This window comes from Sinohyriopsis cumingii, chromosome 3 (assembly GCF_028554795.1).
Source record: "Sinohyriopsis cumingii isolate HCF-2022 chromosome 3, ASM2855479v2, whole genome shotgun sequence".
In the NCBI taxonomy this organism is placed as follows: domain Eukaryota; kingdom Metazoa; phylum Mollusca; class Bivalvia; order Unionida; family Unionidae; genus Sinohyriopsis; species Sinohyriopsis cumingii.
Window position 1 is genome coordinate 68,443,953 of NC_142963.1, and position 20,467 is coordinate 68,464,419.

Below are 20,467 nucleotides of genomic sequence, written 5' to 3' on the forward strand. Positions count from 1 at the left end.
TTTGTCCATAAGTTAGACCAATTTTCAGTATGCACAGGGGGCGAAACCACACAACCCTGCTATATATCAATAAGATTCATAATACAGAGCCTATGATATATTATCGATACACATATCAACTTAATGGTCTTTTCATCTTTCATAGGTCTGTCAGTGGTAGGTTGGTACAGTTTTATGTGTGTTGACATCTTGGTTTGTAATTCCAGTATGCAGATTACAGACACAGACTTATCACTTGTTCACATACCAATCTCATCCTTGACAAGATTTTAAAAAATGTATTTCCAAACAGACTACCATTTTGTTGTCAGTGATTTTAATTCAACCTCTGAGGCTATTTCAGGCTGATCATTTGATCAGATGCAGGACTCATCTTGGTCACCATGCCCATTTGTTTTGCACTGTATGAATGTTTTTAAACATCTTACTTTCATGTCTTCACTTAAATTTGGAAGGCATAATGATATTATCTTCAAAGCAGAAGAAATAGTGCAATTAACTCGTGCAAGGAAAATCTTATCTAGAACATGCCCGAGTGTGGAAGAGAAGATGGCTAAAAACCAAATCCATCATACTGTACTTACTGCAGATGTAAAACAACTGTGTCAACCAAAGGCAATCGAAACAATGTCAGTGAAAAAGGAAATTATTGACAATACCCACTCACCTTCCAGAAACGAACAAGGTGACATTGACTCATGTGGTTTGGAATCTGCTCCCTCACAAATTTTGTGCTCATTTTGTTTTATCCCATCGGCACAGTCAGTTGCTTATTATATACATATATATATATATATATATATATATATATATATATATATATATATATATATATATATATATATATATATATATATATATATATATATAGTTACAAATTGTACATGAATACAAATATACTAGTTTCATGTCCAGATGGGTAGTTTGAGACTATGTTAAGTAAGATGTTTTGCCAAAGAATGTTCTGTATCATTTATATTATGCACAACGTTTGACATGTTTTACGATGTCTGCCGTCTTTGTTTTGGAATCAATTTATGTATTGGAGGTACCTCCAGTGTGTCATATCATTTGTTTACATTGTTTCAATGCTGTACATCACACATATAATAGTTTCATGTACAGATGGATATTCTGAGACTATGTTAAGTTCAATGTATTACAAAATAAATGTTCTGCATGGTTGATATTATGTACAACGTTCAATGTATGTCACGATGTCTGCCATCTTGTTTTGGAGGCAATTTATGTATTGGAGGCACCTCAGATTTCCACTATGCGGTGTATACAAGCATTATTGAACACCAATAAACCGTTGATATAACTAGTTTAACATAGAATAAGTTATTCTCAACAATAAAATAATGCACTTACCGTCTCTGCAAGGATAATACATTAGGATAGTGCATGTTCTAATTTTCCCACACCACCAACTTGTTTGGAGGCCAATGTTTACTGTTTATACGTATGACACAATGATTTTAGTGTTTGATCAGATGTTTGTAATTAAAAGTATAATAATATAATCAGCATTCAATGTTTGTTTTGAATTTCAATATTTTAACAATATTTAATATTTATTGAGTCTTAAATACTTGTTAGCAATATGTACTATTTTGGCAGAGTGTTACACTGTGTAGTGCAACCGAATGTTATAAATACGGGTGTGGGTGTGATTTGGATTTTAACGTAGCTTTAAAAAAAAATTCAGTCATATCACTACGCTGTCTGCAGTGTGGCAGTTTATAATGATTTCTAGCACTGAGGCATCATGCCGCAGACATGTAGCACGAAGTCCCACCCAGTCACATTATCCTGACACCAGGTCGACCAGTCCTAACACTAACCTCTTAATGCTGAGCGCCAAGCAAGGCAGCTGTTAGTACTGTTTTTTATACGTCTTTGGTATGACTTGGCCGGGGATCAAACCCACGACCTCCCATATCCGAGGCAGATGCTCTAACCACTAGGCCACTGGAGCAGTATCAAAATATGGGAGTCATGCAAAACCAGTCAGTTTCCCTTCAACCGACATCGGGTTTGTATGCAAATGCTTATACATAATATATAATCAGCTTCCAAAAGTGATAGGGTATGTTATCATTCTCTAAACAGAAATTAACTGGAAATAATCATATTAGAAAATATACATTCATTTCTGCAATATAAAAATTTAGTAAATTTTGGTACTAAGGAAAATCAAAGCCAAAGATAAAGCATTGAGTACTTTTACATAGGGATATAACGCTATTTTTATGACTTTATATTTTTAGCGTAATAGAAATGGTCACCTGTTTTGCATGTTAATTCTATTTATTTGAATCTATTTGTTAATGGGATTTTAATTTTACCCTTATGAATATTCTGAAATCATTATAGTGAATTCTATTTGATCAATATTATTATTTAATACAATTGTTGAGACTGTTGGTTATAATTATATGTACATTCTGTTATATTAATTTATTTATTGACTAGGAAGAGAATATGTAAATTGTATCATATTGATTTGTTTATTGACATTTTAAAACTAAAATAAATCCTCTATTTTTCTCATTCAGATTTTATGTTGTTTATATACTTAGATAAATAATTTCCTCACATATAAGTAGCTAGTATAAGAAGCCATTATTTCTACAGGGATTTTATCTGTTATCAGATGACTTTCTATATGCTACCAAGTACATTATAATATTGCAACCAATTCAAGGTCTCAATTTAAGGATTGCCAAAGTTTCAAAACAGGAAGTAATTTTCTAAATAAAAGTGAGCTTGCACTGGGAAATTAAACCAGAGTAAGCACGTTACAATATATATATATATATATATATATATATATATATATATATATATATATATATACACACACACATACATACAGACACACACACACACACACACACACTGTGTGACCCCACTATAACACAGTAGTTGGGAGCCATAGAACCCATGTTATAGACCGAACTGTGTTATAAGCAACTAGGTCAGTTAGCTGAAGAAAATGATACATGTACCCCGAAAAATCTGTGGGGGGATAGGTAATAAATGTGGGTGGTAAAATACATGCTTCATTGGCACAGTTACCACCTTAAATTGATGCATATTAAATGAGAAATACACCTGTAGTGAAAACAGAGAAGGCATATATAATATTTTACTTTATTAGAGAACCACAGATTGGTACATATACGTGTATACTGTTTATATATACATGTCTAATGTATAGCATAAATAGAGTATCAACACTGTGTACTCACCCATGAATCTTATCACATACATTGAATCCACAATACATTAAGTAAATCCATCGAAAATATGCAAACACATAGATTTAAAATATTCAATAATTTTGTTACTGGTCATATAGATCTGAAATCAATCGAAAAATATAGCATAATCACGTAACGAATGATGAAGCACATTTACTTTTCAGTACGTCCCAAGTCAGTCGGCAAAAGTTAGTTCACGTTTTAAGCCGCCATTGGTAGCGTTTGTAAGCATAAACTTTTTTCCTGCAAAAAGGAAACTTTCACAGCACAGTAAATGTCATGTTGGAAAATGAAAGAATCCATCAGATTCCAATGCTTTTATTTTTTTAAGTTTGGTACTGACTTCATTTGATGAAAGTTTTTTTGTTTTTAATGAAGACTGTAGTCGGCTTTCTTTGATGAAGGGTGCATGCATTATTGAAGTCACCGCTAAAGGACAGCTTTGGAGAACCAAACAATTGCCTGTTTCCTTATAGTGGCAGCAACATCAAATAGTTGTACTGCATGATTGAGACATTTTTTTTTTCATTTGCTTAGTATGTTTTCATAACAAATGGTGCTTTAAAGGTAATGTTTTCCTTGAAATTTCAGCAAACTATTTTATCAGGGTATACTTTTTAAAAAGGAATTGGTCATGGTTTGGTCCACTGCAGTTACTGTTCTTCCTTGCCTATTGAATAGACCAACAAGTAAGATGTAAGATGTTTTTTTTTATATAAATATTTGTGATAAGCGACTGATGCTGCCTTCCATGCATTCATCAGAAATTTAACAAAGGGTCAATGGATGACAGAGATGCAGATGTTCTGGTCTGATGACAGGGATTACTACAGAAAATGTGAGTGTTCTGAAGGATTTAATTCTGAGTGAAAAGAAGAGGAATTTTACTTACCATCCACATACAAATGTCAGTCTATGTAAATATATTAATTACTAGCGAGCGGCCAAATATCCGATGAAAGATAGATTATGAGATAATACCTTGTCTGGTTGATCTCCACTACTAGAAATGTCAACAACAAACAATGTGGACATCTCACAACATATGATACTCATGCTAGATGTCAATATAAGCGGATTATGCCATAACAACACACTGTTAAAATGGTTTGTCAATATGGACAAAGAATTTGTTTATGTAACAATAAATAAATTTCAGTGCATTTTATATAAAGTTTGCGGCTTCCTTTCATGGGGCCTCTGAATTTTTCCACTCCAAACCAATAGTTGTATATACAAGTTTAAACAGCCAATAATGTTAGCAATAAAAAAAAATTGGCTAATGGTATATTTTGCCGCCAATAAAGAAAAAAAATTGCAGTTTGCGACATTGGCGAAACCCTATGCAATCCCAGAATAAACTTTTTTCACATTAATTGTAGTACTTTTAAGAAGAAAAAACTATTTTTTTTTGTGTATGAGAAAAATACATATAAAATTTCAGGAGCCACACCACAATCATCTTGTATTATTCATGCGCGATCTCTTCCCCAAAATGATAATAAACTTTTTATGTTTTTTTCGTACTTTTAAGAAAGAATATTTTTGGGGGTATGAGAAAAATACATATAAAATTTTGGGAGCCACACCACGACCGTGTTATATCCAAATTCATGTTATAAAGGAGCATACTGTAGCAGGGTCACACACTATATATATATATATATATATATATATATATATATATATATATATATATATATATATATATATATATATATATATTCAAAAGGAGAATTTCCAGATTTGTTCCCCATGTATGACTTAAGTACTTGACACATAATTTAACAGCCAATCTTTCAACAAGCTAACAGGGTTAGAAAGAAAATGATATTTTAAAATATGAGGATTTTTAAGGTTTTTTTTCTTCAAAGTTTTAACATTTTTGGGATAGGTTCAAAACACAAATCAAACACAAGATTATCTTTATGGTCATCATAAAATTTATTTAAAATTTTATAAAGTATGCTTAGGGTTTGTTTCTAAAAGAACTGAAATAAAGCTATAGTGAAAATTAATAAATAATTAGAATGATCGGATGTCTTTAATTTAGAAAAATTAGCATGCTCTCGAGACAGATAGGATAACCTAACAAAAAACATTTGCCAAAAGAGAATTTTTTATGGGGTCAAGATAGAGCCTTTTATCATTTTTCAAATTTAGATTTCTTTTTTATTTAGGTTTTCTTCATTTTTTTAAGTTCTTTTTTTAGGTTTCTAAGGTCAAAATGAAAATTTAGGTTTTTCGAATGTTTTGAGGGTCCACTTCTAGCCCTGAGCTTACCTGTTGCTTTGTATCTATTTGGACTGAGTTTAGATACAGTGTTACAGCGTGTCATACAGCGGATAAGCTACAGTTACTTCTAATTGCTAGTTATTGTTTTACTATGGACTTGAACTAACAATAACCACTAAGCAGAACTGAATATAACATATTTCTCAGCATGACACGACAGAAGAGAAGCCTTCAAATTCAATCAAATTAGATATGATACAAAACAATGGAGAAGCTTGATGTAAAAGTGGGCATTAATTGATTACTAAAGTGTTTAAATCATACATGAAGAACAAGTCTGGAATGTCTCCTATACGCTGATCTACATTGTCAGTAGCTGATGGGATGAAATAATTAGCATGGAATTGGTGGGAGGGGGTTTTCAAATCACACAAGTTCAAACCACCTGGGTGTTGTCAGTAGTTTTTTGTTCCTCTGACAGAAATAAGTGCATATGCCTGCTATGTTGTCTAAGATGAATTCTCTACTTGAAGAATAAAACGGCAAGCAACTAATAATTACTCATGGCTGCAGATGATTAACATCATTACAATATAACTTGTATAGGGTAAATATCATTTTGTGTCCATTCTTCACTCTTGTATCAATATTGATATTGATTTGGAAAAAGTATTGATGCATCCATATATCAATCAATGCTCAGAAGTGTGATATGTAGCAAAGGCATCATTATATTCAAACTACAGAGTTAGAGAAATACATTTGGACCAAATCCCTTCCCCAAAACTGGTCCTCAAAACTTGAAGCTCATTCCCTATTAATAGTAAATGCAAACACTGAGAAAGGGGGATTACAGAACTGCTCCATTCCCCTATACCTGTTAAAACCTGGTACCCAGTTGACTGATGCCAAACTTACAGTGCTCAGTGTTTAGCAACCAGTGCTCAATGCCCCATGATCAGTGATACAAGACCAAAAAGATCATGACCATACACCACAGCCTGTAACTGGCTCCCTGTGATTGGTGTCCAGTGACAGACACTCTGTGTCACTTTGGACATCACCTGGTGACCAGTGACTCGTGTCTTGTGACAGACCTATGACTGTCACTTGACACATTCGCCAGTGAATGGTACCTGGTGCTTGGTGACCAGTACACAGTGCCCAGTGACAGATCTTGAGTAGAAATCTCCTTGGTTTAAACTGAGGTCTACTAGAGCAAGGAGACAACCATACCTGTATCTCATTTTTTGGGTACAACAGTAGTATTGTATTACAGTATCAAAGACAAAAAATAAATTACTGAGTAAAACAAAATCCCATCTCATCAAGATTTATTTATAAATAATTAAAATACATCATCAATGTGGTGATTCAGTTATTAGTGTGCCAAAAATGTGACCAGAGGGGTGCGGGTTCAAATTCCATCACAGGATCAGCCCAGGGTGATTGAGTGGCATGTTCCTTAGCAACACTTTACCTGCCTTGGTACATAACAATCTTCATTTGTTGCTGTGCCATAAAAAACACCAAAGCAAATTTATCTATATATTTACCTTGTTCTGTTTCATTTTCTACTTCTTCAGTTTATTCAAGCAACATACTTGTGGCCACGCAATACGTTCTTTTGACCACACTGTAAAATGTGGGAAACTGGTTGCAAAAATATATCACAGGAAACAAAGAATTTATTGGATTTATGAAGTTGTATTTTACAGAACCTCAGCACAATAGTGGTGCCAAGTGAAGGTACAGTTCCAAAACTGTAAACAATGAATTGCACACAAATTGAGGAAGATTAACACTTCCATTTGAATCTAAAAATTAAGTAGAAGAAGATAAAATGTAAGGTAATAAAACTGCCCCCAAAATTTATCTGACAGTTCTTATGATGGAGAAATTCATAGAAATTGCACCTGAATTCCAAAAGAAAAACAAGTAAATCAGATAGTGGTACCAGATGTGAATCTGAGTAAATCAGACAGTGGTACCAGATGTGGATCTAAGTAAATCAGACAGTGGTATCAGATGTGGATCTAAGTAAATCAGTTAGTGGTACCAGATGTGGATCTGAGTAAATCAGGCAGTGATAACAGCTGAATAAATTTGGACGTGATGCCAGATGTGTATCAGAGAAAATCAAGCAGTGATACCAAATGTGTATCAGAGTAATTAGGGCAGTAATACCAAATGTAACTCAAAGTCAATCAACCAAAAACACCAGATGTGTCTCAGAGTGAATCAGCCAGTGACATCAGATGAGGATTTGAGTATTCTGGGCAGAGATACCATATGTAGCTCTGAATAAATCAGGCTGCAATATCAGATGCATCTGAGTAAATGGGACATGATACCAGATATATATCAGAGTAAATCAGGCACTGATACCAGATATGTATCAGAGTAATTCAACAAGTGATACCAGTTGTGTCTCAGAGTAAAACAGGATGTGATACCAGATGTTTATCTGGGTGAATGAGGCAGTGATACCAGATCAGAGTAAAAATTGGGACATTACAACAGACAGTAAATTGTACAGTGATACCAGATGTGAATCTAAGTAAATAAGGCAGCAATACCATGTGTGGATCTGAGTAAATAAGGTAGTGGTACAGGATGTGGATCTGAGTAAATAAGGCAGTGGTACTGGATGTGGATCTGAGTAAATAAGGCAGTGGTACAAGATGTGGATATGAGTAAATAAGGCAGTGGTACAGGATGTGGATCTGAGTAAATAAGGCAGTGGTACTGGATGTGGATCTGAGTAAATAAGGCAGTGGTACAGGATGTGGATATTAGTAAATAAGGCAGTGGTACAGGATGTGGATCTGAGTAAATAAGGCAATGGTACTGGATATGGATCTGAGTAATCTAAGGTTTAAAATGATTCATTTAGTGTATGAAGAAAAACCATCAAGAGTTTTAGGAAATATCAAACATATTAAAAAAATAAATATAAGCAAAACATAAATATAAGCAACTGGAAAGCTTTAACAAAAATCTTAAAGCAACTATTCAATGACTGATCTTGACCACAAGGTCATATTGGTTAATGAGCATGTCAGTGAGTTAATTTTTGTAGCTCCATTGTGATTCATGCCAAATATGATGAGATCTATCAAGGTATTTTGGGAATGAATGAAAATGAATTTTTTTTATACCAAAATCAAAACAAACTGTTGACAACCAGGATGGAAAAGTGCTATGTCTCACCTCCCACTGACATGAGCTTGACAAAAATGGCCACAACTCTATAAGTCTGTCAGTTATACTGCATTTTCTACCCACACCTTATCTAACGAAGATTTGAAATTTCTATTCTTGCATATTACTCACCAAGACCTTCCATGTAACACTGGCTAATAATGCTATACTCCTGTTGTTTTGCACATATAATGAAGGACTCAGGTAAGCTGCCTCCATTGTATTCACAAACTGGCAGACACTCCCTGGCAAGATTATTCTGAACACAACAGCTGGTGTGGTTTCGCTTGTCTGCAAAGGAAATCAAAAGTTTCATGAAGCAACCTTCAATATCAGCTATTTTCATGAAGTATTGTACTCATTCATATTTCCTCAGCTATTTTCATTAAGTGTTGTACTCATTCATATTTCCTCAGCTATTTTCATTAAGTGTTGTACTCATTCATATTTCCTCAGCTATTTTCATTAAGTGTTGTACTCATTCATACTTCCTCAGCTATTTTCAAGTGTTATACTCTTATGTTCTTACAGATATTTTCATTAAGTATTGTACTCATTCATATTTCCTCAGCTATTTTCATTAAGTGTTATACTCTTATGTTCTTACAGCTATTTTCATTAAGTGTTATACTCTTATGTTCTTACAGCTATTTTCATTAAGTGCTATACTGTTCTCACAGCTAGTTTCATGAAGTATTTTACTTTCTTCTCACAGCTATTGTCATGAAGTGTTATACTCTTACATTCTCACAGCTATTGTCATGAAGTGTTGCACTTATTCATAATTCTCACCACTATTATTGTTATTCTCATCCATATCTTCTGTTATTTTCATGAAGTGTTATATTTATTCATAACTTTAAAGCTATTTTCATTGGAGTTATACTCATTTCTATTTTCTCACCTATTTTCATAAAGTGTTATATTTTCTCACTGCAATTTTCATAAAGTGTTATACTCTTGTATGTGTGTTTAATGTAGCTTTAACAATTTAGTCATATTGCTACGATGTCTGCAGTGTGGCAGTTTATAGTGATGTCTAGCACTGGGGCATTATGCCACAGACATGTAGCATCATCTACCACCCAGTCACATTATCCTGAAACCAGGCTGACCAGACCTAACACTAACCTCTTAATGCTGAGCACCAAGCAAGGAAGCCACTAGTACCATTGTTATAAGTCTTTGGTATGACTTTGTCAGGGTTTGAAAAGGCCACCTCCCCATTTAGGACAGATGCTCTAACCACTTAGGCCACTTGAGCAGCCTGTTATACTCATATTTTCTCAGCTATTTTCACGAGGTGTTATACTAATTCATACTTTCTCACAGCTTTTATCATGCAGTGTTATTCTTATCTTCTCAATTATTTTTATTTTTATACTCATTCATATTTTGTCTCTGTTATTTTCATTAAGTGTTATATATTCTAAGCTATTTTCATGATGTGTTATACTCATTCATATCTTCTCAATTATTTTCATGAAGTTTTTTATTTCCTCAGTGCTACTTTCATTAAGTGTTAGACTCATATGTTCTCAGCTATTTTCATTAGGTGTTATTCATATCATCTCACAGCTATTTTCATGAAGTGTTATACTCATTCATATCATCTCACAGCTATTTTCATGAAGTGTTATACTCATTCATATCATCTCACAGCTATTTTCATGAAGTGTTATACTTGTTTGTAGTTTTCCTCATGTATTTTCATGAAGTGCTATATTCATACCTTCTCACAGTTATTTTCATTATGTGTTGTACTCATATTTTCCCACAGCTATTTTCACAGTGTTATAACATTCATATTTTCCCACAGCTATTTTCACAGTGTTATAACATTCATATTTTCCCACAGCTATTTTCAGTGTTATAACATTCATATTTTCCCACAGCTATTTTCACAGTGTTATAACATTCATATTTTCTCACAGCTATTATCATTGTTATATTCTTTCAGATCTTCTCACAGCTATTTCATGAAATATTATCCTCATTCCTATTTTCTCATCTCTTTTCTCAAGTACTATTTCTCACATCTATAAACCAGATTTATGTTAGTAAAACTTGTATGCCCCTAACGTAGACACTCAGACCAAAATAAGCCCAAGTCAAAAGCAATTTGAAGACAAATTAGAAAATTGCTATACTGGCATGAAAATCCAATAAGGTTACCCATTTAGAGTCCAAAACTGGGCACAACAAAATAGGATGGTAATTAACGAAGATGAAACAAAATGTATGATTTTGGGGACATCACAAATGCCACACAAGTTAGGGAACCCAGAACTATCTCTTGCAATAAATAATCATCAGCTAGAAAATGTCAAACATGAAAAGCTTGTAGATGTGTCTGTAGATAATAATTTAAATGGGATGACCATACTGATAAGCTTTGTTAAACACTGTCATCCAAAATTGCCCTACTCAGCAGAATAAAAATATATTTACCTATGGAAACTCACAATCTATACTACAAGTCAAATATTCTTCTAACAATGGATTATTGTTCAAATGTATGGGGAAACTGTGCTAAATCTGAGCTTGACAGGATTTTTAAACTTCAGAAATGAGCAGCACACATAATTTTAGATGCATCTATTGATCATCACTCAAAAGCATTATTTACAGAACTCAAATTGTTCACAATATATGAAAGGATAGATTTGCACAAAGCAGTTCTTTTATATAAATGTCTACATGGAACTGCACCAGAGTATCTTCGGGACTTATTCAGGCCTTTTCCAACACAATACCAGTTGAGATCAATATCACATGGAAACCTTCTAGCACCAAAACCAAGAACAGAGCAATTTAAAAAGAGTTTCCAATATTCTGATACAGCTCTGTGGAATAAGCTTCCACTACATGTAAAATCTGCTGAAAATATTAGAGTATTTAAGAAGAGATATCATGAGCATGTATGTATTTCTAATAGATAATGGAATTTAGTATTTTAATACTAAACATGTTAGAAAAAGTAATTATTGCTATCTTTCATATAATGCACTGTTTTATACACTCCTAAAGAGGACCTTAAAGGAGAATAGTCCTTGACTAATGAATCACCCTCTATAAATAAAGTATTATTATTATTATTATTATGCATGCAAACATGCATACCAAAATTTCATTTGTTCACCTCATATGATTTTTCCTAAATTGTTTTAGTTAAAAATGCTTGGACTCTCATTTAAACAGAGCTGTTAATCCCAACCCACTGCTGAGTGTGTAACTGGTACATCTGAACAATTCTCTATCTTTCCAATAATAGTGCTGCTTGGGAAGGTAGTATCACATGCTTGGCTTCTAGGCATTTTCCAGCTTTCTCTTTTTGTTCATGATTTCATTTCTTCCAACAAGTGTATCTATAGAAGAACATGAGTGCTGATGCCATGGTTCCCACACTTTTCTAAAGATAAATTTCTAGGTTGTTTCCAGGGATTTTCCAGGATGAAATTACTTTTTTCAAGGTTCACATATACCATTACTGAATGGAATTAAAGAACATTTTAGATTATGCATTTTCTAAATCTAAAAATGTTTCTCTTTCAAGTCACAAAAGATGATCATGTACAAAACCACAAAATGTATCACAAGAAACAAGTTTGATTATATTCCTATAAACTGGCATGTAAAGTCATTTCAATGTACAGAATAAATATTCTAACTTTATTTAGCTGCATTATGTTGCTAAGTGGGAACAACATAATGAACATAAATTAAGTTTTGTTTCCTTTCAAACCTGTAAAATCAACTTGTCTTCTTTTAATTTGTTAAACAAGTCCCCAAACCTGTATTGATACAGGGGCTCATATCGTTTTTTAATATATAATCCAACGGATGACAATTTTTCATTTCTGCTCTGAGATTCAACATTTTGGACTACAAATCTGGCTTAAAACGAATAGCAGCCCATTTTCCAATCTGAGTTTCCTCTGAATATTCCCACCCCATTTTTCATATTTGGACATTTAGGTTGGGATGTGGGGTCATTGCAACTGCATATAGAAAACATTGAATTTGCTGCCACCGTGCAGTAGCAACATATCGTAGTCGCTTACAAGCAGGATTAGAAAATTTAAACTTATGTTATATCGACTCATACCTGCATGAAATCGATAGGAAAATGATTTATTTTCTCAGAAAAGGCAAGTAATATAATCATTATGTCATTAATCCGCTGACAGACAAAATGAAACTACGGCATAGATGAAACCTGACCCAATATTTGCCATTTGCATTACTAATCACATGACTTCACAAATCTCAAATGACAACATCAGAAGTCCAATAGTCATTTGATATCAACAACAAACTTCTTCATAATGTTGATGTACAGAAATTCAATTATATTAAATGAAAGTCAGATATTTTTGGAAAAAACCAGCACTCTGGCCACTCTGATTTATCAAGCACAGAGCACATGTCACCACTGTGGTTACATCATACAACAAAACTCCAGAACTTGTTCTCAGAATATATAAATATGGAGAATTTTGTGTTCTTTCATTTTGGTATTTTTATTATAACCAGTATATGACTTTCATTTAATATTTTTTTCTTTCTCTACAACATTTGAAAATATGGGTTGTTAGATTTGTGTACTCATGTGACTAGCAATGCAAATCGCGAGTACCAGGTCACATTTCATCAATGACGTAGTTTTATCTTGTCTTTCAGCAGATTAAAGACATAACGATTTTAATACTCACAATTTCTGAGAAAATAAGTAATTTTCATATTGATTTCATGCCTGTATCACTTGATCTAACAACGTTTAAAGTTTGCTAGGCCATCCGGTAAGTGGCTATGCTTTGCCACCACCATGTTGGCCCCTTGTGATGCTAGACTGGTTTTGATACTTTCCATGTAAGAAAAGATATGAATACTGAGCGGACTTTGAAAAGCAAGGTCTGCTAGATGAATGTAATCCACTGGGCATTTGGACTGACTCAGCATATATGTTTATTGCAAGCAACCAAATAATCCATACCACAGGGTCTCATATCGTTGCTTACAAGTTACCTGTAATACAGGTACTATATAATAACTACAAGGGAGGACACTCCTTTCCTTTCTCATGCGACCTATTTAAGAATAAACGTTGATATTTCAAGCTACATTTCACGTAGCGTCATTAATTTTTTGTACCGATGTTTAGTTCAAGCATTTGACTTTGTATGTGTATCCGAAGTCTGACTTACTATCATACCTTTAAGGAATGCCAGGCCATTTTCCCACGCTACTGTTCAACATGGCCATGATCGTGCCCGCTTAACATGCAAATACTGCCTTCTCATTGGCCAACTGAAAAAAGTTCTAAATAAACACAGGACATCATTTTCTTTTAACCAATGAGAGGACAGTCTTCCATTCAGCGGGTTTTACATGCATATTAAGTGGGCGCAATCAGGGCCATGTGCAACGGTAGCATGGGAAAATGGTCTGGCATTCCTTAAACATATTATATTAGGTCAAACTTTGGATAGGGATACAGTCAAATGCCTTACCTAAATATGGGTACCAAATTTATTAAGCTATGCAAAGCATAGCTTGAAATATCAGCATTTATTCTTAATTAGGTCACATGAGAAAGGGGAGAAGTGTCCTCCCTTGTAGTTATTATATAGTACATGTATGACAGGTAACTTGTAAGCAACGATACAAGTCCCTGTGATCCATACTGCACCCTCCGAATATTCTGGTTAGAACTTGAAAAATTTAACTCATCATCAGTTTAGTTATGACTCAATTATGTGATTGTTTCGGGCATCAAGTGATGGCGAAAAATTCCCAGGTTTTTCCTGACTTTCATCAATATTTGCAAAATTCAAGGACTTTTCACAGTCGGGAAAAAAATTATCATTTCTCCCGACTTTTTCCCAATTTCCCAGTAGCGTGGGAACCCTGTGATGCACTCTATAAAAGATTCATCAGGCTCTCAGTGGTTTTGGAATTTATCTGATTGGTTTCTGTTTGAGGGTTGCACTTCCTTAAAATAACATAGGGAAGATAATGACATAAATGGATGTGGAGGTCTTCCCTCCCATCTGCTGGGGTGGTCTAAGTCACCCATAGTTCATACTACTGTAACTCATCAAAAGGAATTGTTCTGGTTGATTCATTTGTTCAGCTGATCACTTCATCTTGTCAGTGAGAGGTTTATATATCCATTATCTCCGGTGTTTGCCGGTGTCACCATTGAAGCTGTTATTGCTACAAGTTAGGTCAAGTGACAGTCATAATGTCATGACCTATTGTTGTAACATCTGGGTTTTGAACTAAACCATTGTCTTGTAACCAGATTTCAGCTAAATGGTGGATAAAACATAATTATAGAGAAATTTGTTTTTAATGAGGGGTATAAACAAAGAAATTACAACTCTTTTTTTTATTTTAATCTATAGATGCTTTGTTTCCTAAATTCTAGATAAACAAAGTTTCTGTAATGCTATACATAAGACTGCCATGCAATCATACAATTTATCAGTTGAAACAGTGTCCTTAGGTGTATATCGAATTGATAATTGATTTTTAGTAACTGTGGGATTATTAGGTTGTCAATAGGACTGGCATATGGACAGGCTGTAACTTTGTCCATATCTCAATCCTGTATATATTTTCCATTGCAAATGTAGTAACCTATAATTACTGCCTCAAAACTACATAACACATAATTAATGGGCATTACCAATGAAGTTGGATGGTGAAGTTTTATTTGATCTGGTCCCCAAATTAGTCTCGGAGGGCTATAATAAAACTTAACTGTCGTTGCCAGTATCTTTTTCCATTAATTCTGGACTAGACTTCACATATTGTGCTACAAAGGAATGATCTGCTGACACAAAATCAAAACCAATTTTTCCTAGTAAAATATGTATCTTCAAGGACCACTCCAGTGGTTAGAGCATTTTACTCTGATACGGAAGGTTGCGGGTTCAAACCCTGGCTAAGTCATATTAAAGACTTATAAAAATGATACTAAATGATACTAACAGCTGCCTTGCTAGGCACCCAGCATTAAAAGGTTAGTATTAAGACTGGTCAGCCTTGTGTCAGGATAATGTGACTGTATACAAAATTTCTATAACTGCTTTAAGTGTACAAACTGAAGAATTAAATAAATACTAAGAATATTTCTTATTTTATCTATAAAAGGCCTAAAATGCAAGCTGTATCAGACATCTAATACACTTAGGAATCAATCAGACATCTAGTACACTTAGCAATCAATCAGACATCTAATACACTTAGGAATCAATCAGACATCTAATACAATTAGGAATCAATCAGATATCTAATACACTTAGGAATCAATTAAACATTTAATACACTTAGCAATTAATTAGACATCTAATACACTTAGGAATCAATCAGACATCTAATACACTTAGGAATCAATCAGACATCTAATACACTTTGGAATCAATCAGATATCTATGCACTTAGGAATCAATCAGACATCTAATACACTTAGGAATCAATCAGACATCTAATACACTTAGGAATCAATCAGACATCTAATACACTTAGGAATCAATCAGACATCTAATACACTTAGGAATTAATCAGACATCTAATACACTTAGGAATCAATCAGACATCTAATACACTTAGGAATCAATCAGACATCTAATACACTTAGGAATCAATCAGACATCTAATACACTTAGGAATCAATCAGAAATCTAATACAGTTAAGGAATCAATCAGATATCTATGCACTTAGGAATCAATCTGAAAAATGATGGCCATTTTTATTGCCATTTACATTGTATATCATGGTAAAATGTGCAAAAATTGGTTCAAAAAGTCTGCATTATACTTGAATACAGAAGATTTACCTGACGCACACTCCAGCATGGGTAAGATGAAATCCACACACCTTAAGGCTAGTTCAAATGAAGGGGTGATACTGGTGGGGTCACACAAACTCAAACATTCTGACCTATCTGCCGGTATAGATTGAGAACAGCAAGCTGAAATATAAGAATAAAGCAATAAGTTCAATGTCTATGAAAACTGGAGTGTTTGTAAACACATATTGCTGCCCTTCCTTGCTTTCTCTCACACCCATTTCTGGCCCCAAACGGATATATCCTATGTGCACGAGCAGACCAAAAAACAAAATTTACTTGCATATCTAACTTCTTCTTTTCAGGAGCAGTGTGTAATATTAGAACTAATGTGAATACATAATTTTCTTAATAGAATATTCACTAAATGTATTTGACAAGAATTTGAATATTTGTCAATGTTAATAAAGGCATCAAACTTTTCTTGGCTACTTTTGAGTTTATTGACATACCTTATTTCATGCAAGCTGCATTAAAAACACTGTGATCCAAGTTAATCTCATTAAATAACATTTTAGAGGTCATGAATAAATATCTGCAAACACTAATTTCTTTAATATAATTACTGTTCACAGGCCAGATTTCTGTGTTGTTTTAATTTGCCCTGAGAGACGGACAGAACACATTCGCGGGCAGGGGGTTGTGCACCCCTGGTGTAGTGAGAAGTCATATTCACCCCTAGTGTAGTGAGAAGTCCTATTCACCCTGGTGTAGTGAGAAGTCCTATTCACCCCTGGTGTAGTGAGAAGTCCTATTCACCCCTGGTGTAGTGAGAAGTTCTATTCACCCCTAGTGTAATGAGAAGTCCTATTCACCCCTGGTGTAGTGAGAAGTCCTATTCACCCCTGGTGTAGTGAGAAGTCCTATTCACCCCTGGTGTATTGAGAAGTCCTATTCACCCCTAGTGTAGTGAGAAGTCCTATTCATCCCTGGTGTAGTGAGAAGTCCTATTCACCCCTGGTGTAGTGAGAAGTCCTATTCCTGAACAGCTAACCAAATCCCATGTGAGACCACTTTCAGTCTTCTCAGCGAGGTGCAAAATTGTCAAGGATGCCAAGTAGTGAGGAAGTTGGAATAACATTCCTCACTAACGTGAGGTGACACTTAAGACATGCCACTCCAATCTAATAACAAAGTGGAGTAGTCATGCCAAAAAAGGAAATATAAAGTGAAATATAGAAATTATGTAATATTTAAACAAAAAACAACTACTCTTCTGAAAATCTTAGGATAATTTGCAGTCTTACAAAAGATTTGTATACTTACCACATTAACATTCAGTAGTAGCATCTATACATTACTTACTATGGATGTACAGAAGTACTAGTACAGTGAAAAAGTACCATGGTATGTACCACAGGAAAAATACAGTAGTAAACTGGTATAACATGCACCTTGAACATTCACACACAAAAAGGAAGTGGCATAATACACAATGTTTTCATTTGTATACAAGTGATGTGTGTTGAAACCACCTAAAGTAATGTTTTAAATGATCTTTCAGAGATTGGATAGATTGAAAATAAAGGTGATTTATAAAGTGAAGAACATCACTGGAAAAAAGTGATTTATAGACAATTATTTCCAAAAAAATTATGAAATGAATATTAAACCACTTAACACCCCCACACCCTTAACACCCCCTCACTCTTAACACCACCACACCTTCTATTCAATGTAGATGACCCCACTTAACACCCCAACACCCTCTATTCAATGTAGATGACCCCACTTAACAACCCCCACACCCTCTATTCAATGTAGATGACCCCACACAACCCCCCCACACCCTCTATTCAATGTAGATGACCCAACTTAACACTCGCCACACTCTCTATTCAATGAAGAATACCCCATTTAACACCCCACACCCTCTACTCAATGCAGATGACCCCACTTAACACCCCCGCCACACCCTCTACTCAATACAGATGACCCCACTTAACACACCCATACCCTCTATTCAATGCAGATGACCCCACTTAACACACCCACACCCTCTATTCAATGTAGATGACCCCACTTAACACACCCACATCCTCTATTCAATGTAGATGACCCCACTTAACACCCCCACACCTTCTCTTCAATGTAGATGACCCCACTTAACCCCCCCACACCCTCTATTCAATGTAGATGACCCCACACAACCCCCCCTGCACCCTCTATTCAATGTAGATGACCCCACTTACCCCCCCACACCCTCCATTCAATGTAGATGACCCCACTTAACACACCCACATCCTCTATTCAATGTAGATGACCCTACTTAACACCCCCACACCCTCTATTCAATGTAGATGACCCCACTTAACACCCACACACCCTATTCAATGTAGATGACCCCACTTAACACCCCCACATCCTCTATTCAATGTAGATGACCCCACTTAACACCCCCACACCCTCTATTCAATGTAGATGACCCCACTTAACACCCCCACATCCTCTATTCAATGTAGATGACCCTACTTAACACCCCCACACCCTCTATTCAATGTAGATGACCCCACTTAACACCCACACACCCTATTCAATGTAGATGACCCCACTTAACACCCCCACACCCTCTATTCAATGTAGATGACCCCACTTAACACCCCCACACCCTCTATTCAATGTAGATGACCCCACTTAACACCCCCACACCCTCTATTCAATGTAGATGACCCCACTTAACACCCCCACACCTTCTATTCAATGTAGATGGCCATCTCTTCCTGATAGTTTCCTCTGTAACTTTTATGCTGGCTTATGCAATGATCTGTTTTTGGACCCCACCACCATGCAATGATCTGTTTTTGGACTCCACCATGCGCTAGTTATTGAGGGAGAGGTGTAAGCGGCAGTAATAAAGTGCAAAAAGAACTCATATTTCTTTATGAAATTCAAATTCAATAATTCGTTTTTCTTTAAATGAAAGATAATGAACAAACACATTGACCAATGTATTTACAACATGTATTTTCATGACATTTTGATTCTACAATCAGTTAATACGTACTGTAGAATGTCAAATGACTTGCAAAAAGAAGAAACTTGTATTTTTTTTTTACATCTTTATCAAATTTAATAATTCTTTTTTTAAATGAAAGATAACGACAAAACACATTGACTAATGTATTTACAACATTAATTTTCATGCTGTTTTGGTCATACAACCAGTCAGTACGTACTTCAGTATGTCAATAACTTGTGAAAAGAAGAAATAAGTGCAAAAAGAACTCCTATTTTCTTTATTTCTTTATCAAATTCAACAATTCCAAAACAGGAGTTCTTTTGCACTTATTTCTATTTTCCATGAAAAGAAGTTTATTCACACTATAGTACTATCCAGGTGTATGTAAAATCCATATCTGTATAAACTGACACATCAAGCGTGATGTGCTTTCTGATCAGACAAAAGTCAAAATATGTGGCACTAAAATCCATCATATGGTGTTGTTGGCGACAGTGGCAGTATTTCTTTCCCTGCAAAGTGTTGCCATGGAGATTAGTATTTTGATACCTTTTGCAAGTAGAATTTTTTAATTTTACGTACCTGTAAGATTGTATTGGGTATATGGCATCTGAGTTGGGACTGCACCAGGCATGTCTGAAAACATGAACTAGACAGGTTGAGTATATATTGAAACAGAAAGCGGATGTGTTCTGGTTGTTATTTGATTTACACATAATAATCAGTGTATCTTAACCACTTATCTCTCCAATATTTCTCTAACTGTATTTACTCCTCTACTTGGACAATGACCATAACACTTCCTTTACATATATCCAATCAAATTTGATTTTACTAGGGAAAAGTTGATAATTTTCACAAAAAGAAATTGGGAACATATGCTCTTTGACAGAATATTAAACAAGTATAAATTATTCAACAAAGAAATGGGTGTGTTTTGA

The 20,467-nt window shown here is 34.6% G+C and overlaps 1 protein-coding gene across 1 annotated transcript in view; it reads right to left on the minus strand.

The window, feature by feature from the left end:
• The window catches only part of LOC149803037 (Ig-like and fibronectin type-III domain-containing protein 2), a 117,019-nt gene extending 96,862 nt beyond the window's left edge, over positions 1 to 20,157 (minus strand). The window contains exons 1-3 of the mRNA XM_089952592.1: positions 20,109 to 20,157; positions 16,556 to 16,690; positions 8,841 to 8,999 (exon numbers count right to left, since the gene is read on the minus strand). Of these exons, the coding sequence (XP_089808718.1) occupies positions 8,841 to 8,999; positions 16,556 to 16,690; positions 20,109 to 20,136 (322 nt within the window). The 5' untranslated portion in view covers positions 20,137 to 20,157. The remainder of the gene's footprint in view (positions 1 to 8,840; positions 9,000 to 16,555; positions 16,691 to 20,108) is intronic.
• Between the last annotated feature and the right edge of the window lie 310 nt (positions 20,158 to 20,467).